Raw genomic sequence first — 25476 nt, 5'->3', positions numbered from 1 at the left:
CATATAAAATTAGCTCAAATTTTAAAGCTCAAATGGTACCTTAATAAAATCAAACCTCTTAAAGTTCTCCTCCCCTCAACTAATTCATTAATAGCGAAGAAATATTTTGGTTCCATATTGCATTACATTGCAAAACATTACACTTCATTTTATGCACTCTATAGCTTTATTGGGCTTATACACATTGTATTGACTTAAATGTCATTTGATCTTTGATATATTCATGCTTTTGGCTCATTTGCGAGTACATCCCTACTCAATAGGAAGCGAGACACTTTTTTACATCAATTTGATATGAGAAGCTTGTAGAGTCTCTTCTTTTTCTTTGAGGAGAGAAACCATTTATGACCATATGTGCAAACTTGCTAATGATAGGATTAACATTGAGGGAGAATGAGATATATGTAGTATAGGACGAGACCATGGTGTAGCTTATTTTTAGTCAAGCTAGCCAACTATCTCCAACAAGATTGCCATTATAAGACTTGTTAGAATGAGAAGCCATGTTTATTCTCATGCGAGTAACCATGTTTGATTGTGCTACGCAATGTGTTAGAAGACAATCCTTGATCTTGTTAGAGCTTATTAAAGATGAGGCATGGATGCCTTTTTCAATCATGCTTTAGTGGTATAAAACATTGGACTTGGTAAGCTTAGATGGGCAAACTTGAATGTCTAATGGGGTCACGCGGGCAACAAATAAGCTTGATGAGACAACCTCCTACTCAATAACTATCATATATGCAATGTATGCGTATATACCCTTACTACTTGCCAGTCCTCTGCCCCTACTCAATTGCCCATCGAGGACTCACGTAGAGTCCCCCTTTCATACTCTGGCCATGTATCTATCCATGATATATTTCCTCCAAGACCCAAAGCATGAAAATGAGCGTGAGATAAGCATGGAGAGTCTTTTTTTTTTTTTGAAAATTCAAACAAAGAGGATGTACGAGCATATTTAAAATCCGACTTTTTTACCCTTGCTTTTTTATATGTGGGGTTGGGTCTTTTGAATTCAATTTGATTAGTGATGGCATGAGGGAGAGCTCAAAAATTTCGGCTTCCGACTCTCTCTTTCTCTCTCTCTCTCTCTCTCTCTCTCTCATCTAATCTGCAAGGACCAGTCAATCTTTGTGATTTGGGTTTTGCTTGCGGACACCGACAAATGGTTTCTGCTTAATGAGGTAATCAAAAAGCCTTTTGAATTCTGAGCAATTTGTGTTAAGAGTTTGATGAGCAGAAGCGGGCAGCTCTGAAGTGCTATGCTCTGTGTGTGTTTGTGGATGCAGTAGCTACTTTTTCTGAATCAAAAATAAAGCGCTCAATCATCGATCGACACCTGTAATCTTCAAAACTACACTCTCTTCTCTGTGTTTGTTTGCGTCTATGGACGGGGCTACGGCGGGGGTCCCACCAGTGCCCACAGGCGGAGGGGACCAGCAAGCACGCCCCATGGATCCTGAAGAAGCAGCAGCAGCAGCAGCAGCACCCAACAACCAAAACAGTAAGTAACTCAACCTTCCTTTTGAAAAAAAAAATTAATAAGCTTTTTGCCCTTCAATTTTAAGACCCTTGTTTCTAATCAGCATTATGCCCATACCTAACCATGGATGCCCATAATCAACCATGGATCTAATTCATCCACATGGTCTCAACATATTCATAGTGCTTGCTTGTACCTTGATGAACCCTGCCTTTTGATATTAGGTTGGCTTCGGCAGGCAAGCACACATCCAGGGTCCCCCTGAGACAGTGCTACGACTCTTGGATATGTCATATTGCTGTAAGGTGCGGGTGAGATGGTTCTTGTAGTAGTTGGCTCTACTCCCATTTTGGGGCTTTGTTATCTCATTCCTCTCTCAATATATTGACCAAGGGATTGGTAACTAATAATGGCCTCACATTGGATGCGCTTGATCATGGAGAAACCTCTCTTTTGCAGTCCTTCATTCCTGTGTATGCATGTGGGGATTTGAAGAAAACTGAGCAGGGAAAAGAGTCTCACTAAGAGAGGATGTTGGTTGTCATTTGAACAGGGACAGGCGGGTATGTTTCGCACACAATCCCCACGATATCCTTATCCCGTCCATTGTCACCTGCAAGGTATGAACTCATGTCATGGTGCAAGATACTCCACTTGGTTTGCATGTGTTTGCAGACATGATGACATGGGTCATTGGCTTGGACTACATTTACTCAAAACATTGATCAATGTGGTCTTCTATATTGAGCACGTGTTGTTTTTTTTAAAACAGCAGAGTCATCTTTCGTCCAATAGGCCATATGGGACAGGGTGTACCGACCAACCCGGTACCTGTCCAGGCAGCACCAGTTCAACAAGAGGATCATCCAGCAAGAAAGCCTGTTCGACAGCTAGATTTCACATCCATGTATGATGGCACATCTTCCTCAGTAGACACCTCAGTCCGTCCAGTAACTGTGTAAGGATTTTTCCCTTTGTTCTCCCCTTATTCATCACAGCTGTAAGACCTCTTCATGTGCCGCTTATTGTGGACGTAATGAAGATATCTCACTTGCTAAGAGTGTTTACATTTGGTTCTCACAATTCTTTGGCAGGAAAACTGGGTCTCCTCCGAGGGCTCCAAGGAGTAGACCTGCATTCGAGTCAAAAGAAGGCACTCCAAAAAAGTGCAAACAATGTAACTGCAAGAATTCTCGCTGTCTAAAACTGTAAGCATTGCTGCATCATGCTATGTGTATGCTGTACCATCCTTTAGTACGTGTTTTCAGAGTTTTGAGCCATGTTTGTGATGTATGATCTTGGTGGGCTTGGTTTTCTTCTTGTTCTTTGCAGGTATTGTGAGTGCTTTGCTTCGGGGACATATTGTGATGGGTGCAACTGTGTAAATTGCTGTAATAATGTGGAGAATGAGGCTGTCCGGAAAGAAGCGGTGGAAGCCACTTTAGAACGTAACCCCAATGCTTTCAGGCCAAAAATTGCAAGCAGCCCTGGTTCTCAAAGAGAAAACAGGGTACTCTTCTTTAATTTGATATCTTTGTGCATTGCTTGTTTGAGACGATACACCCAACTAATGAATTTAGTCAAGTCTGAGTTGAAGATGTAATCATAAGGCCACCTTGGAGGCTGATTGCATACTGCAGACCAAGGAGTCTAAAGGAAGCATCGAGCCAGCTTGGCCAGATGTTGATTGCGGATGTTCTGTAGCCACTATCTTAACCTTGAAAGATGAGACCCCCAGTAACACCATCTCTGCTGTGGAGACTGAGCTTGCAGCGTAGGGATGGTCTATCCAAAGCTTACTAGTGCTTTTATTGGCAAGAAAGAAGCTCACATTTGTAGGTGCATTGGACCAGTGCTTGATCAGAAAGAGGTGCTGCTTTCTACTTATAGACATTCAGAACCCCGAGTTAGAGTTGGTGGCAACACCAATAACAGAAATTTCGCAAGTCATAGCCTCCAAGTTCACCAACCTGATGGATGAGGTAGCTACGAGCCCAAATTTTTTAGCAATATCATATGTGGGAAGGATCATCAGAGCAGAATGTACAAAAGATATGGTATTCACACCCTTGGTGATATTTGAAGATGGGACTTCAGCACCTTAGAAAAACTCACACAAGAACTTGTCACAGGATGAGTTTTCAAAACAATAAACAAAGATCACATTGTACCTGTTCCATTACTGGGGACAATTGTGCAGGTACCATATTCCTTTGTTCAAATGTACAGTGGAGAGTTTTGACCCTCCAAATTTTGGCAAATCAAGCAGCAAGCCCTCAACCAGATCTAGTTTTGTTAGTAGTTCAAGGTCCCCATTCTGACCCTCCTGTTGATACAGTAGCACCAATTCTAGTTGATACAAATCCAGATCCAGACCGAGATCCACATGGAGCTTCAGGGATGATCAGTTGCAAAATAAATAGGAGGGGATGTCACATGCACCGGCTCCAATTCTTCTCAATGCATGTATCATGCTAGGCTAGTTGGGTTATGATTTCATAGACAAAGCCCATGTCCTGAGCCTTAACCCATACAAGTACTAAAGAGGCCATTACTGTGAGGCACGCACTTAGAATGGGCAACAGCAGCCTGCTCAGTAAAGTGTGACGCAAAATGAAAATTAAGACAAGTAATGAAAATTAAACACAAATTAGTGATCTACTTCTTCTATAAATAGGATCCGTCATGTCTCGTTCTACACATCATCCAAATTCTTTTGGAGAAGACAAGGTATCAGAGGGCAAGCTGGAACATAAGTTCATTCAGAAGAAAGATAACACCACATGGTTATGTGTGGACTACAATGCATTTCATCCACCAATAGATGGTTAGGCAAAAGCACAAGTAGCCTACACCAGGCAAGCCGCCCCCTCTAGAAGAAATGTCAACTACAAAGAGGGGGATTGGATGTTGTTCCACATCTTGAAGCAAAGGTTAAAGCAAGTGGGCAAGCGTTGTCCTAAGCTCCCTTTTCGAAGCTTTGGCCGGTTTCCCATTGTCAAGAAGATCAATGATGTCTCCATGAAGTTGAAGTTACTAGACAGTTGGACTATGCATCATGTCTTCCATGTCTTATGGTCTTATGTTGGACCATCTTTGCAAGAGGTTTCGGATGAGTAATAGCTTGAAGTGGTTTGCGAGGCATAAGTCATCAAGCACGAGCAGATTCTCCTTCACAAGTAGAAGCATGGTTTCGATCGAAAACTCAGAAAATTCTACACCAAGTTCAAAGACCGAGGCACTCACGGAGGTGTTTGGCTCGACAAGGAGGCCCGCAGATTTTGGCGGATTACTTGGAAGCCATGGAGCTTGCAACTAGTTTAGGGTTTTAGGGTTTAGGGCTATTCCTGCTTCTCTTGGGAATAGCCTTTAGCAACTAGCCTTGCTTTGTACCTGTCGATGAATCCATCTGGCTTGCGTTTGATCTTATACACCCACTTCATACCAATCACATTCTTGCTTGGAGGCAAGTCAACTAGTTCCCATGTATTGTTTCTTTGTATGGAACTATACTCTTCTTTCATGGCTGTCTCCCAATGCTCATTGCCATGAGCTTGCTCATAAGAGGACGGTTCCTTAGAATCAAACATGTAATCCACTCAATGCTTGCTAGATTCACCTCTTCTACTGCCCTTGACTTGCTCACAAAAGGAGCACCAAACTTTCTTTCTTCCAGGGTACAGATCAACCATCTAGGGACTGTTCTAGCCTCTTGTATGGCTGTTTGTTCTTCCCTTACAGCTTCATCAACGTCTAAATGTTCATAGGGCTTATTTATGGGCTGATTTCCAAGGTCATTTGGAGGTGTTTGCTGTCCAAGACATCACACGTAGTGGTATGAGTGTTGCAATGAAATGCGTTTCATTCCATGTGAATGAAACGAAATGTTTCGTAAACGTTTCATAGGAAAGAAACGCGTTTCTTTCATGATGCCTGGGAAACCTATGTTTTTTCAACGTATTCTATCCAGAGAGCACGTTTTTCGAAAAAACGTCTACAAGCGACTGGGAAATTGATTGAAGGAGCTCCTGCCTTGCACAAATCAGCTCCTACCAGCTCCTCCTGCACTTCTGAGGTTCTGTGCCCGCCAACTCTCAGGTTGGTTGTGCCGATTTGTGTTTTTTTCTTCGATTTTGTAAAAAAAACACAGATTTTGAAATTTGGGGGTTCTCATGCCAGGGTCCAGCCTTGCTTTTGTCAAGATGCCTCGTAGTAAGGATGCCATGTGGGCCCATGTCACTCCCCTATCTAAATATGGTGGTTTAGGCACACAAAAGTGGAAATGCAATTTTTGCGGGATTTGCTTAGGAGGGTCCATAATCCATGTTAAGGCCCATTTCACAGGTTTAACAAGGGAAGGCATTGGTGCATGCAAACTTGTGCCTGCAAACATCAAAGCTGAGCTACAAGAATGGAAAAGACAACAACTAATAGGACGCGGTTGTGGGCCTGTGCTTGAGGATATTGGGGTTAGTGAGGATACATGTGAGGCATCAAAGAGAACACGGATGGGTTCAGAGGAAGATGCACAGAGCCAAGCAGGATTTGGGGATGCTGGTAGTTCCACTCCCACGGCAACACGAACCCCTTTGCCCGCAGCACCCAAAGCCTCTCTAAAGAGAGCAAGCATTCAAGCAAGCATGCAAAAGCAGGCAATTAAAGATGCAACTAGGGAACTCACTAGGCTTTTCATCCAATGTGCTTTGTCTTTTCACATTGTGCGCACACCATGATGGAAAAAGGCTATGAGGGCAATCAGCCGCATTGGATGTGAGTGGGAGGGACCCTCCTATGAGACCTTGCACACTAAAGAGCTCTTAAGAGAGCAACAAGCAGCGGAGGTGGAGATGGAGCCATTAAAAGCCACTTGGAGCAAGTATGGTTGTACATTGTTATGTGACGGGTGGTCAGATATACGCAAGAGGAATGTGTACAATATTTTGATGTCCTCTTGCAAGGGCACTATGTTTTTGCGTGCCATTGATGCATCTATGCCTGGGACAGTGGTGACAGGAGCATTTATATGGTCACACCTCCGCGAGGCTATCATGGAGATAGACCCACAAAACATAGTGCAAGTGGTCACAAATAATGGTAGCAACTGTGTCTCTATGGGACGGATGCTAGAGGATGAGTTTCCAAAGATTGTATGGAATCCATGTGCATCCCATAGCCTAGATTTGCTCATTGAAGATCTTGCCAAGATTAGGTGGATTGCTGACATCTTTGACACTGTGCGTAGCTTGGTGAAGTTTGTTACCAAGAGGCCCAAGGTCTTGGCAATGTTTCGTGCCAATAGTGACCTTGAGCTTTTTAAGCCCTCATAAACCAGGTTTGCATATATGTTCATTGTGGTTGAGAGGGTAGTGAGAGTCCGACAAGGACTCATGCGCACAGTGGTTAGTCGAGAGTGGATGAGTTGGGAGGACCATGAACACCCGAAGGCAGTTGCTTTTGCACGCAGAGTGATGCAAGAAGATTGGTGGAAGGAGGCAAAGGCTTTATTGACAGCTCTTCAACCATTCTATAGTGTTTATCGCATCATTGACATGGAGGGCAGCACTCTTGGACTCTTGTACGAGTTCATGGACCGGATTGAAGAGGAGGAACAGGTTGTCTACTGCTCAGTTGGAGCGGTTGGTGTATTGCCATTGCAATCTCCGCCTAATTGAGCAGTCGGGCAATCCGATAGAGCCTCGTCAGGTCAATGTTGATAAAATTGACATTGAGAAGATGAAAGATGTCCTAGAGATTCCTCACGAGGAGCGCAACATATATGCTATGTTGTATGAGGAGTTGATGGCACTTGCTCATGGCACACGAGCATCTACAGTAGCATTATCAAGAGGTGCTAGTACTAGTGCAGCAGCTGAGATGAGTGCGGCAGCTGAGCTAGCATCATTCTCTTCTGAGGGTGACATTGAGTCTACCGAGGAGAGTACTGATGAGGACATCGAGGATGTTGAGGATTGAGTGCCCAGTTGGTAGTGCCCACACTCCATATCGAGGACTCTAGTCTTTGGGGCTATCAAGCTCCTCATGCATGATTGCATCTTTCAGGCTTCAGCATGCTTTACTTTGTGTATTTCAGACTTCAGTTTACTTTTTTTGTATCAGCTCAGGATTCAAACTTTTTGTGATCACTTTGAGTGCCATTATTGAGTAGTTGCCATTATTGATGATGAAATCCAGATCTTGATTCTTGATGTTGCCAATTTATTTATGCCAATTGGTCAGTGACGCAGCTGGGTGCCCACTGTACCTTGGTCACCCAGATTCTTTAATTTTAGCTTGTAAACATGTTTTAATGTGTAAATGATGCATGCTTAATATTGTTTTGCAAGGAAGGCAACATATTTTTAACATATTATTAACCTGTATATAAATTTTGAGGCTTGTACCCCCCCTTTTTGTATGAAACGTTTTTGAAACTTCTCGAAAATGAATGAAACGTTTATGAAACATGTTTCATGAAATACCTGGCAACTATGAGTGGTACATAAGCAAAACAATAAAGGAAAAGCGGTAGTGGATGAAGAGGGTTTTGTCACTCCTAGTGCTAGAAAAGTGATTCATTTGAAAAATAAACCCTTGATTTCCAAGCACTATGATAAAATGCATATTGCTTTGACTTCTGGCGAATCTGAGACAACGAATAATTGGTTGAATGCAGTCAAAGGAGGTATGCAATACTTGATGCAGTTGCAAGGAGATATGCAAGGAGATGTATATGGCAAATAATCACTTTTTGCAAACGACATGAATAATGCACCTTTTAGTTGTGTAACATATAATGTATAGGGGCTTTCATGTCCAAATAAATGGAGATTGTTATGGGATTATGTTACCACAACAAATCCGGATGTGGTTTGCTTGCAAGAACATAATCAACATGCTCTCTCTGGAAGGTGTAGTTTTCTTTGAGGTTACTATATATATTATGTTGGCTCTGTTGATTACTCTGGAGTGTGCATGATGGTTCGTAACGAGTTATAGCCCATGTTGGCATGCAATTATGATGATGGAAGATACATGATTATGCAATGTCTGTTCAATGGATAGATTTATGAAATGGCAGTTGCATATGCCCCTAGAGCTTTTGCCAGAAGAGTTGACTTATGGAGAAAATTAGTGGTGTATCCTTGGTTAGAAACGGCTTTCAAAGGTGAGAGAGTGCTGTAGCTAATTTTGGCCCCCTTTGCTCAATTTTGCCTGATTTGTGATTTCCCCCAACTATGCAATAAGCCTCTTCTACAAAAAAAAAGGATGATGGAATGTTGGATTGTTACCCAAGGCATTGTGGCCTCGCCAGAACCCTTCATGACACCCTCTCCACCCTTCGTAAAGCATCTCTATGTGCTAATCATTGGAAATATGATGCCAGCTTTACTAGGTACTGTAGTTTGAATAGTTGGTCGGAGGGTTCTGAGGTTTTTAGACAAAGGAGGAGGAGAGAAATTGGTCTAGCTTTGGAGCTGTGAGCACCCCCCCCCCCGCGAACCTGCGTCACTATCCCATGCCTTCGAGGCGACCCCATCATTCAACGAGTGGAGTACTCAGGCCTTTAGGGCCAATGTTTCATTTGCAGGCATATGGGCCACCTCGCTAGAGCTTGCCCTTGGCGCTAGTCCAGGAGACCGCCTTTGGTGTCCCCACCCACACCCTGCGCGGGCGGTCCCCGTTCATATCTCACTAGGGGGTAGAGAGAGGGGCAGACTCCTAGGTAGTGGAGCACCAAGACCCGATTGCGGATGACCCTATTAGAGAGTGGCGGTTTTATTTCTTTAGAGAGAATGACTGTGGATTGTAGATAAGCCAAACGCAAGATCTCGGAGGATCGGAAGCTTGGCTGAACTGTACACGGCTGTAGAAACACCTCGATGAATTGATCTCGAGCCTATGCACTCTTCCCAAGGGCATGAGGAAGGGCTGCACACTTGAGGCTGAGAAAAGGAGATGGTGGACTGTTCTAAGCTATGTTAGAATGCTGTAAATGCTTATGAATGCTGTGTTACCTTCACTAGAGGGCTGGTGTATGACTGGATGATGTACTGAAGGCTGAATACTGATGTAAACTGCTGTAGGACTGAAAACGCATGGAAGGACTGCTGGAAAACTGCAAACGCAGGGCTGTGGAGCAGTTTTCTGGCATTGGACTGATGCTGAACTGAAACGCAATGCTACTGGGCTGCTGCTGGACAGAAACGCTGACCTGAAGGGCTGAAAATCTGTAAATGCAGGCTGATCTGTAGGCGGCTGATTCACATGCAGAAAACGCAGGTGTTTATGCTGAATTGGGGCTGATCTGATGCGCTAATGGCTGTAGGGACTGCTGAATAGCATGCGTTGGAGAACCAAGGTTGGCTGAAGAAAACTCAAGCTCTCCAAGGGCTGGATGAGACTAGTCTAGTGCTGAAGGCAAGGGAACTCCTAGGGCTGAGGAGGAAAGCTCTTAGCACACTGAAGACTGAATGAGAAACTAAGCCCTATGCAAGCCTATTTATACTAACTAGAGGTTGGTGAAGTTGGCTGGTCATTTAATAAAGTTTATATTTATAAATGACAATAAATGCTAAATAAATACTATAAAATATGGGAAAAATACCAAATAAATCCTAGTAAATTCCCTAAGGCTTCTGGGATGTTCTAAATGATGCACAGGCATATGAATGCATATTATGTAGAATGCAGAGTGCTTTCTGATGGAAACCCTAAGGCTTCTATTGACTCTACATGCATGAATGATTCTCTCCAAGTGGGTTAAGGGACTTGACTGACTGACTGATCCGCTAAGGCTGAGGAATGACCTACGTAGCTCGTGCCTGACTTATCCTGGACTGAGGATGTACAATGGGTCACGGCGTACGACAATTATCATCCTACTGGGTTCTAATAATGTACAACTGTTGCACTGCTGATGATGAGCCATCTTGTCACCATGCACTGAGTGCAGAGTGCATGTGACATTCCCTCCTGCTTAGCTTGGCGGCAGGTTCATGGCTTCCAAGTAGTCCGCCAACAACTAGGGGTACTCCTGGAAGAACTCCTCGTCTAGTCATAGGGTGCCTCGATCTCGGAATTTCGTATAGAACTGACGTATCCGTCGACCGGAACCATGCTTCCATCGATGAAGAAGGATCTGCTCAGGCTCAATAACTTCTGCTTCGTCTACCACGTCTGGCTGTTGTTCATCTGAAACATCAAACACTTTTGGACCAACATATGGTTTTCGCCAAGAAACATGGAAAACATCATGCATTGTCCAATTGGTAGGCAATTTTAACTTCATGGAGACATCACTTAACTTCTTAACTATTGGAAAAGGGCCAAAACTACGGAATGAAAGCTTGGGACAACGTTTGCCCACTTGTTTCAATCTCTGTTTCATGATACGCAGATAGACCCAATCCCCTTTCTTGAAGTAGACATCTCGTCATAGACTTATTTGCCTGTCTGCTATAAGCTTCCTGAGCTTTGGTCAAGCGGTCCTTGATTGACTCAATGATCTCGGAAAATGCTTCCGTGGTTTTATTAGCCTCTAAAGATGGAGACACCATTCTCGTCAAAAGAGAAGAAAAACGACGACCAAAGGTTGCTTCATATGGAGTCCGTCCGACACTGGATGAATGAGTGTCGTTCAAGATAGCTTGAACCAATGGAAGATAATGTTTCCATTTGGACTGCTGGTCATGACAGTATGACTTGAGAACATCGAAGGCCAACTGGTTATAAATTTCTGTCTGGCCATCTGTCTGGGGATGGAATGCACTAGATAACTGCAACTTAGTTCCGAAGTTTTCAAATAATGCCCTCTAGAAATGCGAGGTAAACTTGGAATCTCTATCTGATGTTATGGTGCTAGGCAAACCACAAACTGGATACCAATGCTTGAGAAATAGACGAGCTACGTCCTCGGCTGTGGCCGTATGCCTGCATGGGATGAGCATGCAGAATTTACTAGAGCGATCCACAATGGTAAAACACTGAGTGTTATGGGATCCGGTGGATGCTGGTAGAGGCCCTACAAAGTCCATAGATATGTCGATGAAAGGTCCATCGGGGATAGGCAAAGGTTGAAGTAAACCTGCCTTCTTTGTATGGGGAACCTTGACTTTTTGACAAATCTTACAGGCTTGTACATGTGCATAGACATCACGCCTCATCTTTGGCCGATAAAAGGACCGTTCTAATTTCTCGAGGGTATTGTTGATACCCCTATGTCCTCCGACTAAGGAGTCATGGGCATTGTGGAGAAGAGCGGAATGCTTTTCTCGAGTAACACAGAGACGGTTCTTGTAGAACAACCAACCGTTCTGTACTGAATAGTGGCCAGGCTCAGAATTGAGGGCCAGACTGTATTGAGTACCAAACTCAGGGGAGTCGACATATTGGTCTTTCATACTATCTAAGTCCTTCCTTGTGATTTCGAGAATGGTGGATTCGTGGACTGCCTGGATGTTGGACTTGTATGCTTACCAGGGATGTATTCATCATACCTCCAAATTGTTGGAAGATTTGACTCCACCTGGCCTGGCGATCACTCCACTGGGCACTTGGCATAGTCTAAAGTCACTTAAGTGCTTGGTGGTCTGTTTTCACTGTGAAAGCTTGTCCATAAAGAAAAGGCTTCCAATGCTTGAGCGTTGTGATCACACCCAAAAGCTCTTTGTCATATATCGAATAATTCTTTTCGGCGACATCCAACTTTCTATTGTAATATGCCACGGGTCTATTGTCCTGTTGGAGGATTGCACCTATGGCTACATTGTTGGCATCGGTGATGAACTTGAAAGGTTCGTCCCATGATGCTAACTTTAAAATAGGTGCTTCTGAGGCAGCTTTTTGGAGTGCACGGAATGCATCAAGCGCCTTGCCTGTAACTGAGATTTTTTGCTTGCGAGTCTTCACCTCCTTGAGCAAGTCGGTAAGAGGTGCTGCAAGGTTGGAAAACTGATGGACATGGGTACTATAGGCTTGACAAAGACCTATGAATGAATGGATTTCTTGGGCGGTCTTAGGAATGTCCCAATCTAAGATCTCTTGAACCTTTGATGGATCCAGTCTAATCCCATCGGAACTGATGATGTAGCCCAAATATTGAACTTCCTTAACACCAAAGACAGACTTTTTGGCGTTTATGTAGAGCTGATTATCTCGCAAAAGTTGCAAGACTTTCTCCACATCTTTCTCATGCTGCTCCGCAGTGGCTGAGAAGACTAGTATGTCATCAAGGAATATGAAAACACACTTCCCAATGTGGACTACGAATGGGGAGGAAGAAGGCCGAATGAATCTGGCTTGGAGAAGCTCAGATAACTGTTTTTCTAACTCGCTCTCTAAAGTCTTGGAAAGACGATAGGGAAACTTGCTAGGAGGATCTGATCCAGGGACCAAATCAATGTGATGGTCCTCAGGGCGAGAGGGTGGGAGACTAGGCGGGAGATCGTCCCTAAGCATAATGTCCTGGTGTCTGGATAGGAGGTTTGCTAATTGAGGGACTGAAGATGTAACGGATGCTACTAATGAGGGAGGGGCTGTTTGAGCACGAACATAAAGGAGTGCTCCTTCTGCTCCCTTACGGATAGCTCATCTGGCCTGGAGATGCGAAATCAATGGGATGCCAAGAATGCTTCTATCCCCACGAATCATGACAGGCTCAGGAAAACCTTTACAAATAGTAAAAGTGTCTTGTCCCCAATCGAGAATAGGCTCATACTGACGGAACCACTGTATTCCTAAGATCATGTCACACCCCAACAGAGGTGAGACGATGAAATCTCGTTGAAATGAGGCCTTCTGAACTTCAAAGGCAAATTGCTATGCCTTCTGGGAAATGTGGGTGCGAAGACCAGGTGTAAACCCGTCCACATCCAGATGATATGGGACTAATGTGCAGTTCAATTTACTAGCCAACTGGGGAGAGATGGCGTCTTTAGAACTACCCATATCGAAAAGGACTACAAACTGTCGGCCCTGGGCAGAGCCATAAGCTCGGATGAGGCTCTTCTGAGCAGCATCGCTCTCACCCTCCTGCTTAGCATCAAATACCACGAATAGCATAGGATGCATGGAAGGTAAAAGTTTAACTGCATTTGAGATAGTAGGCAGGGTTGGAGGAGCTGGGGAGGTTGTGGCAACTGTGGCAGAAGGAGTTTTGGCGGCTTGTGCCGCTTGCCATTTGTGGCAATCCTTCTTACCATGCTCTATAATATGACAGAAAAAACATCTATTTTTTGACTGGTACTTCCTTTGCTCCTCTTCTGGAGGAAGATAACCTCCAGTCATGCTTGCTGTAGCCTTTTCATCAGGGGTTTTCTTAGGTTCTTTATCTTTCTTACCCCTTGAACTGGAGCTATTACTGCTGTCCTTCTTAGCATCTTTAGAAGACGCGTTACCTTTCCCTATCTGTGTAGCTGATTGCTGTTGCTGGGGTTTGGTACTGGACTGAGATGACTGCTTGGGCTTGCCGCCGTTAAGCTTCATTTCTTCATTTTGAGAGAGAGTCAGAGCCCGGTCATATGTACTTGGCTCAAAGTTATGAACTGTGAACCGAATGCTAGAGTCCAATATACGAATGAATTGCTCCATCTTAGCCTGCTCAGATAACCCTAACTGTTGTGCTAAAGTAATAACCTTAGCGGAAAACTGAAGCACTGGGGATCCGTTTTGTTTGAGTCCATAGAACTCGTCTTTCAGACCGGTCATGTACTGGGGCGGGAGAAATCTGGTCTTCAGGTCATCGACAAAGATGTCCCAGTCAAAGGCTGTGACACATGTGGCCTGGTCTATATGAATACTAGACCAATGCTGCCACCAAGTGACTACCTCACCAGTGAGATGGGGAGCCGCTAAGTGGACTTTGTCTTGTGGGTCTGTGATCCTAGCTAATGGAAAATGAGCATTAAACTGATGAATAAATTGATTAATTGATGAATGATCACACTTACCATCATACTTACTGAAGTTTGGTTGACTGCGAATGATGGTGGTTGATGCTGCTGCGGACTGTTTGTTGGTGACACCTATGATTGGGGAGACTGAGGAGAGCTGCTGATACCTCAAGTGTATGGCCTCCTTTTCCCGTTGGTGCTCAAGTAACATACGTTCTCGATCAAGCTCACGTTGGTGTTCCCGAGCGGCGAGTTCAGCCGGGCTGACGCCGGTCTTCGTTGATCCTGCGTTGGGCTTCCTCATAGTCCCGTCTTTCTGCTTTTTCTCTTTTCCTTCGGGCCTCATCCTCTCTCCTTTGTTGTTCCATCTGAAAATGATTCTCTCCAAGTGGGTTAAGGGACTTGACTGACTGACTGACCCGCTAAGGTTGAGGAATGACCTACGTAGCTCGTGCTTGACTTATCCTGGACTGAGGATGTACAATGGGGTCACGTCGTACGACAATTATCATCCTACTGGGTTCTAATAATGTACAACTGTTGCACTGTTGATGATGAGCCATCTTGTCACCATGCACTGAGTGCAAGGTGCATGTGACAGAAGCGCTTCCCTGCCTGTGAGAATCTCGCTCAAGCCTCGTGGATTCTGCCTTATTATGTTGTGCTTGTTGTGCTGATTTATGAAGTGTTGCTTATATATGTGGAAGGGGTTGTTGGTTGGCCTAGAGAAAGGTTGTTGGCCAGTAGCACAAGACATAATATGTCTAATAAATACTCTTTTTGGGCTGGTCAATTGCCATTTTGGACATATTTTCACACACCCCCTCTCATGCCAAAAGGAGACCATGAGAGAAGATGAGGAGGATGGTAAGTGGGTGAAGAGGAACATGAAGAAGTATTTGGCTTTGGGTAAGGTTGGTTGTTGTGGGTGTAGATCATGTGCTCTTCATCTTTTGTAGAGTCTTTTGAGTTTGGGCTGTACTGGATCAATGCAACAATGCAAGAGGTTTTCACATGCATGAATGCCCATTTTGGGTTTTCATTCATACATGCGTCCCAAACACAAAAAACAGAATGCTATGCAAAGAGTATGCAAGATGGTAAATGCTATGCAGTGGGTTTTCATACGAGCAGTGTCCTCATGGGGATTTCACTAACTCATGTGTCCGTAAAAACAATGATAAATAATTTGAATGGAGAGGATGGTCCCCCTCTCAAGATGCTAAGCGTGATGGTGGAGAACTGATGCCGATCTGCTCGCGAAGACGCTCGAGGATGGGCCGGTTGACGGACTTTGTAAGGATGTCGGCATGGTTGTTTGCCGTAGGAATGTACTGGAGCTTGATGGTACCAAGCTCAACTTGTTCCTTGGTAAAATGAAAATGGACACCAACATGCTTGGTACTGTTAAAAAATAGGATTGCTGGCAAGGGTAATTGCACTTTGACCGTTGATGAAGATGGTAGAAGTGGTGTCAATGGGAATGTGCATGTCCTCAAGAGGCCGACGGAGATACATAGCCTTAGTGGTGGCCATAGTTGTTTCTCGTACGCGTACGAACAGGTTCGTACGTACGAGTCGTACGGTACGAGTTGGGGGGTTTTTTTTTTCCCAAAAATTTTTTTCCTTGAAATTTTTTTTTCAAATGCTAAAAAAAAAAATAGAAACCTTGCTTTACGAAGATCCCAAATGCTCGCAATACTTCGCAACTTTCGTGTCCACTCAGTATTCCATATGGGGTTGTGGAGAGACCTAAAAAATCTGGCGAGATAGACTGGTAGTGTACACTTGATTGGTAGGATGAGAGAATCTTGCTACATCACTTGGGGATCCCTGGTATAGGTAGGCTAGACAATTAGATTCTCAAGTTATGCACGAGGGAGAACATTTGGACATGGCCATTTTGATCTAGAGAGGAGTCCCTAAACTTATCACCCTAGATGCACTCCTCGTATTTGTGCAAGGACGGTCCCTTAGTCATAAACGCTACACTGGGAGACCTTTGGTATTGCATTACCCATCCAGGTTCTTTTTTGGAGACAATCGGGAGATCCAACCGGGAGAGACACATATCCATGTACTGGTTTCTCAAGCACTGTAGACTCCTCCCCTCCCAACCTTCCCTCACATTCAAGCTTGAAGCTCCATAGCTTGTAAGTGTAAAAAATAAAAACCGTATTTTATCGTACGGTATCCGAAAATTTCATATCGTACCAAAAATTCCCGTACGGTATCGTATCGTACGGTATCGTATTTTCGTACCGTGACAACCATGGTGGTGGCGTCATAGAGGGCCCGGTACTCGGCCTTAGCTGAAAAACTTGCAATGGTATCTTGCTTCTTGCTAGACCAAGAGAAAGGGCCAGATCCGGGTGAGTACAAATAACCACCATGAGAACGCTAGGAATCAGTATCATCGGCCTAGCCAGAGTCCGCGTAACCATGCATGGTGATTCCCACGACTGTAGTGAAGTCCAAACATATAGGTATCCACTACTAGTAGTGAACAACCCTCATCGCTCGCTGAACTCCAATGTGGCTCCTTCGGAGCATTGAAATACTGACTTAAGATGGATGTGCAATAGGAAATGTCAGGTCTAGAGTTTGTGAGCCATATGAGTTTCCCAACCACTTGGCGGTAGGCTCGCTCTTCATGTGGCAGTGAGTCCTCTTCCTTTGAAAGTTTGATGGTTGGATCCAGGGGGTAGCCACATGGATAGCACCATTAGGAAAATAGGATGTAAAGAGTTGAAGACAATACTTTTGTTGTGACACAAAAATACCATGAGGATGTTGGACCACCTCCATGCCAAGGAAATATGAGAGAAGACCGAGATCAGTCATCTCAAATGTTTGTCTTAGCTGTGCCATGATATCAGCCACTTTGGCTTGATTTGAACCAGAGATGATTAGATCATCGACATACAGCACTAGGTAGCAAACCATCCCTTGATTGATTTGTGTGGATATAAATATTGGGATCACACTGAGATGGTTGACAACCTTGGCTGCGTAAAAATTTGTCGATGCGATGATACCACTCTTGGGGGGCTTGCTTAAGCCCGTAAAGGGCTTTATACATGTAGAAGACTTTGTCCTCATGTCCGGGGAGTGGGAAGCTCGGAGGTTTGTCAACATAGACTTCCTCCTTGAGAATGTCATTTAGGACGGCACTGACATTGATGTGGTAGATTGGCTATTTGTGGTGTGTAGCCAGATTGAGTAAGAGACGGATTGTTGTCATTCGAGCTGAAGGTATGAAGGTCTCGTCGAAGTCAATGCCTTCGTTCCGGCGAAAGCCTTGCACTACAAGGCTTTGTACTTGTCCAAGGTACCATCGGCTTTAAATTTGGTGCGAAAGATCCATTTGGTTTCAATGACCTTCTTATGACGAGGGCGATCCACAAGGGACCACATGCCATTACGGTCAATGCTTTCAAGCTCTTGTTCCATAGCCTGTTTCCAGGCTGGTGGCTTGTTGATTGCCTCTTTCCACGACGTTAGCTCATCATGTGCCACATAGTCTGCTGAAAACACAGAGGCAAATGAGGCACGAGGAGTGAGCCAGGTGGATTGACAAGGACTGCCCAAGGGGTATTGCGGGGAAGCATGCCTCAATCCCGCATGGTCTGTTGGTGCCAGCGGGGTAAAGGGTCCCTGGGTGGTTGTCGGGAGGAGGAAGGCTCCTCAAGTGGCGGAGTAATAGTCGACTGATTGGGTTCATGTGGCACAGTCGGAGAATCTTGATTGGGTGGTATGGGTAGTGGAAGGCGAAGTAAGTCCCGCTCATCAAAGACAATGTCTCGACGAATGAAGACTTTGTTCGATCTTGAATCAAAGACTTTGTAGGCCTTTGATTCAGAAGAGTAGCCCACAAAAATGAGCAACTCATTCCTTGGCTCAAGCTTGCTCCTTGTGTCATTTGGGTGTGTGCAAGTACGACACCCAAAGACACGGAGATGGGAAACGATCGGGTTTTCGCCATAAAAACGGGGTCCTGTGAGGGACAACAACCGTGGGGAAACGGTTCAAAAGGTACACCGCAATGTTTACCAATTTTGACCAAGGGCGTTCAAGCAGCTTTGCTGCAAAGAGCATGGATTGTGCCATATCCATAACGGTTCGGTTCTTGCACTTGACCAATCCATTTGTGAGGGGGAGTTGGTAGAGGTGAGTTGGTGTTGAATGCCCTGTTCTTGTAATAACTCAGCAAATTGATGGGAGATAAAGTCACCACCATTATCATTGCGAGCAATCCCAATTGAGACGCCCATTTGGTTAGTGACTAATCGAACCCATGTGGTAAAGTATTGGAAGGCATTTGATTTATGCATCAGGAAATACACCCACATGTACCTCGAATAGTCATCTACAATCAGAATGTAGTATTTAAGGAGGGGGTTGGGGATTGTCTACTCAAGTCCAAGTGAATCAACTTGAGGATACCTTGAGCACGATGAGTAGCATGATGTGGGAACGGTATACGATACTGCTTACCCATTTGGCATGGTTGGCAGACATCCTTTGTCAGTTTGAGGCGGGGTATGCCTTCAACCAACTGGTCTCTAGATAACTCATAGAGTGTCTCATAGGGCAGGTGACCATAGCGATAGTGCCATAGTCGTTCAGTGTCCGAAGGAGCTCTGGTCACATAGGCACAAACCCGATGAAACTTAGAACCGTCGGAAGATGGCTCAGATAAAAAAAAAGTAGACATCTGGTATAAGCCATCCTTCAGTGCTTGACCTCGGGCAACAACAAGACTAGTAGTCTCATCAATAATCTCGACAACTCGCTTGTTGAAGTAAACTCCACGATCGAGTTGGGTCAGTTGGGATACAGAAAGTAAGTTGAGGCCCAAGTGAGGAACAAGATAGACATTGTCCAAGGTTGCCTGGTTGGAGCTTGTGTTTGTGTCAAATAAGATGATGGCAATAGATTTAATGGGCATCAGTGTATTGTTGCCACATCGAACTTCACCCTTGCAAGACGCTAAGAGATGAAAATGTTGGCATTGCGTGCCATATGGTGCGTAGCTCCATTGTCAACTATCCAAGTGACCGGATGGCCACAGGGAAGAGTTGGGTGGGCTTCGATGATGGCCACATCAGGTAATTGATAATTTGATAGATCTGAACGAGGGCAGAAGCTTCCACACGTGGATTGCCTCGTCTAGCCCGTTGTTTCTTCTTCCATTCGGAAGAGTGGCTAGAGTCAACCTCAGATGTGGCTTGAGCGACATTGGCCGAGGGGTCGGGATGTGGTGTAAGTGATGACCAATCAGACATCTCTTTCGGGGTGGCAAAGGAAACTGACTGGGGGAGTGGTCCTTGAGTGACTTGACCAGTGGTTCGCCACCACTGAGAAGATCTAGGCCAATTCGTACCAGTGCCTTGTTGTTGGTTCCCTAGTGGGGACCCTTGCAGAATAGGTGTTGGAGTATTTGTCAGAATGCACAACGGAAATGAAGACAACTGTTGTAGAGAGCAAAACGTAGATGAAAGAGAGGGAGAGAAGCTGTGTAACTCTGTTATATACAAACAAGAAAATCCCGGATCCACAACTTGAGAGTGTGGGGGGCAAGGGGCCATTTTATATGGCCGCAGGCTGCTGGTTGGCCAGTCTAAAACAAGCCGACACAGTAGTATGTGCTCACGACTAGCACGTAGAATGCTCACGACTAGCAAAAGCCTTGGTTGGCCAGGTGCGTGCAGTTGGCCAGATTTCCTGAAGACAAGTCAGGTAGCAACTCTCAGTCGGCCAGCAAAAGAAGACAACCGTTAGCCCTCCACACCTCATAAAAAAATGGAAAAATACAAGGAGAGTGAGGAAAAATGGGGAGACACCGAAAACGGGCGGGCACACCCACAACAGAGGCCTTGGTGTAATGTACAGACAGGAGATGACTGCTAACACCCCCTCTCAGCTCCTGGATGTGGAACCAACCCAGTGAGCTGGAGTGTTGCCGGAGCATAGTCTGAGGTAGAGACTTCATGAAGAGGTCCGCCGCATTGTTCTTCGTCGAACAATAAAGAAGCAAGATGTCACCAGCCAAGATCTTCTCATGAACAAAGTGATATTGTATCTCTATGTGCTTGGTCCGGGCATGGAAGACCGGGTTCCGAGCAATAGCGATACAACTCTGATTATCGGACTGGATGACCATGGGCTCCTTTTGTGAAAACCCAATCTCGCCAAGCAACCTCCGTAGCCACACAACCTCGCAAGTAGCACCACAAGCAGCCCGGTACTTTGCCTCTATAGACGACAAGGCAATAGTTGGTTGCCTCTTGTTGCTCCATGAAACAGCTCCTGAGCCGAGGGTAAAACTGTAGCTTGATGTAGATCTCCTCGTGTCTGGATCTCCTCCCCAATCTGAGTCACCTCAGCCTTGGGGTCGGACTCAGTCCTTCGTTTCCCCTCCAGTGTCATAGAAAAGTCCAAGATCCTTCATACCCTGCAAATACTGTAAGATCCGCAATCCTGCGTCCCAGTGAGACTTCAAAGGCGTCTGCATGAACGAGCTCAACAGCCCCACAGGAAAGCTCAAGTCCAATCTGGTGTTCAGCAACCAGATCAATGAACCAACCAGCTTTCTATACAGAGAGGCATCAACTGGCTCACAAGGATCATTCACTGTAAGCTTCGTGTTCGGGTCCATCGGTGACGTGATAGGCTTGCAGTTCTCCATCCCAAAGGCCTCAAGCAACTCATGGACATACCGCTGCTGAGAGACAAAGAAAACCCTCTGGGTCTGCCAGATCTCCAATCCCAAGAAGAAGTGGAGTAAGCCCAAGTCGGTCATCTCAAAGTCCTTTGACAAGGCAGCCTTCGTCACTGCAATGTGCTCCACATGACCGCCAGTGAGAATGAGGTCATCCACATAAAAGATGACCAACGTGACCATGCCGCGTTCCCGAAAGGGATACAAGTTAGGATCTGCAATTGATCTTTGAAATCCAGTCCGTAGAAAGAAGGAATCAATCTTTTGATTCCAAGCCCTGGGAGCTTGTTTAAGACCATACAAGGCCTTCCGCAATCTGTAAACCATTCCCTTTGATCTTGGAACCTCAAAAGCCTGGAGGCTCCTCAACATACACCTCCTGCAGGTCACCATTAAGGAACAAGGATTTCACATCCATTTGATATACAGGCCACCGTTGAGAAGAGGCAAGGGCAAGAACGGTCCGAATCATGGTCATCCTCGTTGGCGGTGCAAAGGTATCCTCATAGTCGATGCCAGGCCGCTAAGCATGACCCTTAGCCACAAGTCTGGCTTTGTGTTTGTCCATTGACCCATCTGACGTAAACTTGGTCTTAAAGACCCACTTGACACCAATGATTGACCGTTTTGACGGCCTCAGATCCAACTCCCAAGTTTTATTCTTCTTCATGGCATCCAGTTCCACCTACATAGCTTTCCTCCAAGTATCTTGTGCAAGGGCTTCCTTTACGGAAGTGGGATCTTTGTCCCGCATGATACGAGACATCAAAGCATAGTTTACCTATAAGAGCTCCGTTGAATGACTTTTGTCACGAACTCTGCGCGATCTTCGAGGTCCGTCCTCTGTGGTCCACTCGGAGGGAAGCTCTGTAACACTTGACTCCCAAAGGATGTGCTTCCCCTTCTACTTCTTTGGAATGTGAACATATGCATCACTCCCAAACACACGGAAATGGGAGACATTTGGTTTCCTTCCAAAATAAGCCTCAAAGGGAGTCATGTTCAGTACTGAAGTCGTCGGAGATCGGTTGAGGATATGGACAGTCGTAGCCACGGCCTCTCCCCAAAGTGGACGAGGAAGATCACGATGCTCCAACATCGTCCTCGCCATCTCCACCACAGTCCGGTTCTTACGCTCAACCATTCCATTGTTTGAAGGCCAACCTGTATTGGCCAGCTCTCGCTCGATGCCATGTTCTGCACAAAACCGCACAAATGCATTGGAAGAAAACTCTCCTCCTTTGTTAGCCCGAAGAGTCTTTATCTACAAGCCAGACTCTTTCTCCACCATCACATGTCACTCCGTGAACCAAACAAAAGCTTGGTCCTTTTGGAAAAGGAAATAAACCCATGTGAATATGCTACAATCATCAACAAGCAGCATAAAATACAAAGAACCTCCCAAGGATGGGGTCTCCATAGGTCCACACAAGTCGGTGTGTACCAACTCCAATGGTTTTGAAGTCCGCTTGGAAGCCTGCTTCGGAAAAGATTCCCTGTGCTGCTTACCACGAATGCAAGAACTACAACGTCCTTGCCTGCTGCCAATAGCTGGCAAGCCAACCACCATATGGTCCTGGAAAGCTCGCTGCAACGCATCCACATTCAAGTGGCCAAACCGAAAGTGCCACAAGTCACCGATCTAAGTGCCTGTAAGAGAGGAGAGTGTCACCATTTGGTCCATCTCCATTTATGGAGCCACTTCTATGGGACTGTCACTCCATAGAGCGGCCAGATTTGTGCCATGTTCACATGGGGCCAGGCCATTTGGTCCATCTCCATTTCAGGAGCCACTTCTATGGGACTGTCACTCCATAGAGCGGCCAGATTTGTGCCAAGTTCACATGGGGCCAAGCCAGTGTCCCATGTGAAAGGGCCAGTTTTATGGTGTCACATGGACGGGAGCCTGCATGCATAAATTTGTTTTTGCATGACTTGTTTGCGTGTGTCTGCCTATTATGCAGTGCCAGTACACTGGATGGGGACGCCCCTAGTGTACCGTGGAATGCTGTTTGCTGATTTGGTGGTGTGGCGTGTGAACAGGTGGTAAGTATTTTCATTTTGGCCTTTTTAAAAGGTAAAATCCATAAACTATGGTTAACTTTAATGTTTATAAGCTAATGTTTAACTTTCACACACATTTTAAAAAGGGGCTGGACATTTTCTTTTGATGGTGCCCATAGTATTAAATTGGTTTTAAGGCTTTATAACCTTCAAAAAAAGTATTGCATGAAATATTAATATTTTATGCCCCACGTGGGCGGTGGCTGAATTTTTTCTCTCCACCATCGCCTGCTCTGCTCTCTCCTTGCCTGGTATTCTACTCCATTTTTTGTACTCGCCTGCTGCCCACTTGAATGAAGTACTTGCTGTACCTGCCTCCCACCTGCACACGTGTGCTGTAAGGCTGCTGAAAACTGTACCTGCCTGCTCTGAACCAGCCTGTACTTGCTGCCCATGTACTAAATCTGCAAGTACAGCACCTGATGTACCTACTGCAAAATCTGAATAGCACTTGGCTGGTTGTACCTGCACACGTGTGGAGCATCTAATATACCTACTGTACCTGCATAGTACTTGGCTGGTTGTACCTGCACACGTGTGAAGCATTTAATGTATCTGTTGTACCTATTGCAAGTACAGTACTTGCATAGTACTTGGCTGGTTGTACTTGCACACGTGTGAAGCATTTAATATACTTGTTGAACCTGTTGCAAGTACAGTACTTGCATACTATTTGGCTGTACCTGATGTGCTTGATTGTACCTGCTACAAATTGTACCTGTTTTGTACCTGGATTGTCCTCACCGTACCAGGTGCCCTCATGTTTTCTCATTTGTGTAATTTTGAAATTTGTTAATTTAAATTCAGAGAATTCTTTAAGTTGTGTAGTGCAGGAGCAAAGCATGTATATGCTGACCATGCTCAGGAATGTTCTTCCTGGTGTGGTCAGTATATTTCCCTGTGTGGTGTTGTTAACCGCATTCTCAGAGCTTCTGAGAGCCAGTGAAGGTTTGACTCACCAGGGAAATTGGGAGCAAAGCTCATTGGGGAGAACCAGGCCATGCTCCCTCCGTGGTGTACCCCTTGGCTTGCGTTAGTACGGGCGTGCTTGTTGGTGCACGGTCTGGGAAGACCAGTGAAAGGCAGGTGTCCACCCAGTGAAGGTGGGAATGAGCCTGTGATTTGGGGCTTCTCTGACCAGCACCTCTTCATCGACTTGAACTAGTTTTATTTGGTTGTTTTCACTCCCTTGTGGAGAAATCTGGCCTGTTAGGCCCGTGACACTTGTACAAATATAAATACTCCAAGAAATACAAAAAGTATTGAGGGGAGGGCCGGCCCTTTCCAGCCCCAGTGCTGGTGACATTTGTATTTTCAGTATTTCGAGTATTTGTGTTGCTGATGTTGTTTCCATTTTTTAATAATAACAGTTAAATTAAGTGTTCTAAATATGTGTATATTGTCTTCCAATCTGTAGGCCTCCTGTAGGGAGTAGTCACATTGGTATCAGAGCCCGATCGTCTCTCTTTCTCAAGAGGAGACACGGAGTTTTGAGATCGGAAGCAAGCACGCACACTTAATTTAATGGACAGCCAGGGCAACCCATTGGAAGTGCCGAATTCGAGGGGCCAATCAAGTGCTTCACGGGATTCCGATGCATTGCATGGAAGGCATAAGCCTCTTGAGAGAGTCTATGACAGTGCATACATGGGACAGCCATCACGTGGTAAAGAACCCATGCACGAGGAAGAGCCCAATGCATTGAGGGCTGAGTTGGAGCACATGAAGAGGCTCTTGCAGGCAAAAGAGCAAGAGCTGAAATTCTTGCATGAAGATCCTCACGTACAAAGTGTCATAGAATTCAAGAAAGCTGATGCTATGGTGGACATGACTTTTGAGTCTATGGCTCGAGAAATGGGCAAGAAGCCAAGGGAGCTGGCACTCTCTTATCTTATCCGCAAGGGTGACCTTAAAGAGGGAGAGGATGGACAGCTTATGTTCAAGAATCCACCCCGTTTGCAGCATGGAGACCCAACATCTCAAAGGTTGAGATCATACTTGCATAAAGAAGAAGTTTCGGTCACCTCCCGCCATGCATCCACTCCTCAGGGCACAAGAGGAAACAGATTTATGCATGCTCAAGGCCATTTGGATTCCAAGAATGTACATCATGGGGACAGTGGTCGGCATGCAAGCCGAAAGACTTTGCCCATTGAGTTGTCTCGTAGTGAGACATTGCATCATTTGGGGAGGTCACATGCATCGGGGCCACATATTCATAATGCACATGCCACTGTGCCTTTTGAAACATCTTTGGTTGCCCATGAAGCCCATGCAGAGAAAGCTGGCCTATTGGATAAGGGGAAGAGAAA

The 25476-nt window shown here is 45.2% G+C and overlaps 1 protein-coding gene across 4 annotated transcripts in view; it reads left to right on the top strand.

Annotated features, from left to right (window-relative positions):
* The first annotated feature begins 1020 nt into the window (after nucleotides 1-1020).
* The window catches only part of LOC147605201 (protein tesmin/TSO1-like CXC 5), a 38794-nt gene continuing 14338 nt past the window's right edge, over nucleotides 1021-25476 (top strand). Inside the window, exons 1-7 of one of the 4 annotated variants that reach the window (XM_086793994.1) lie at nucleotides 1021-1187; nucleotides 1293-1507; nucleotides 1711-1791; nucleotides 2040-2106; nucleotides 2262-2444; nucleotides 2581-2694; nucleotides 2819-2996. In XM_086793994.1, coding sequence (XP_086650120.1) covers nucleotides 2287-2444; nucleotides 2581-2694; nucleotides 2819-2996 — 450 coding nt within the window. In that variant the 5' untranslated portion in view covers nucleotides 1021-1187; nucleotides 1293-1507; nucleotides 1711-1791; nucleotides 2040-2106; nucleotides 2262-2286. Of the gene's footprint in view, nucleotides 1188-1292; nucleotides 1508-1710; nucleotides 1792-2039; nucleotides 2107-2258; nucleotides 2445-2580; nucleotides 2695-2818; nucleotides 2997-25476 lie in introns of those variants that run through there. The other 3 variants (XM_086793992.1, XM_086793991.1, XM_086793995.1) reach the window with 3 other exon arrangements.

This window comes from Cibotium barometz, chromosome 60 (assembly GCF_041138505.1).
Source record: "Cibotium barometz isolate CiBa-2024 chromosome 60, ASM4113850v1, whole genome shotgun sequence".
Lineage (NCBI taxonomy): Eukaryota > Viridiplantae > Streptophyta > Polypodiopsida > Cyatheales > Cibotiaceae > Cibotium > Cibotium barometz.
The sequence above is the reverse complement of the archived record's forward strand: the minus strand, read 5'-3'. Positions and strand labels throughout refer to the sequence as shown.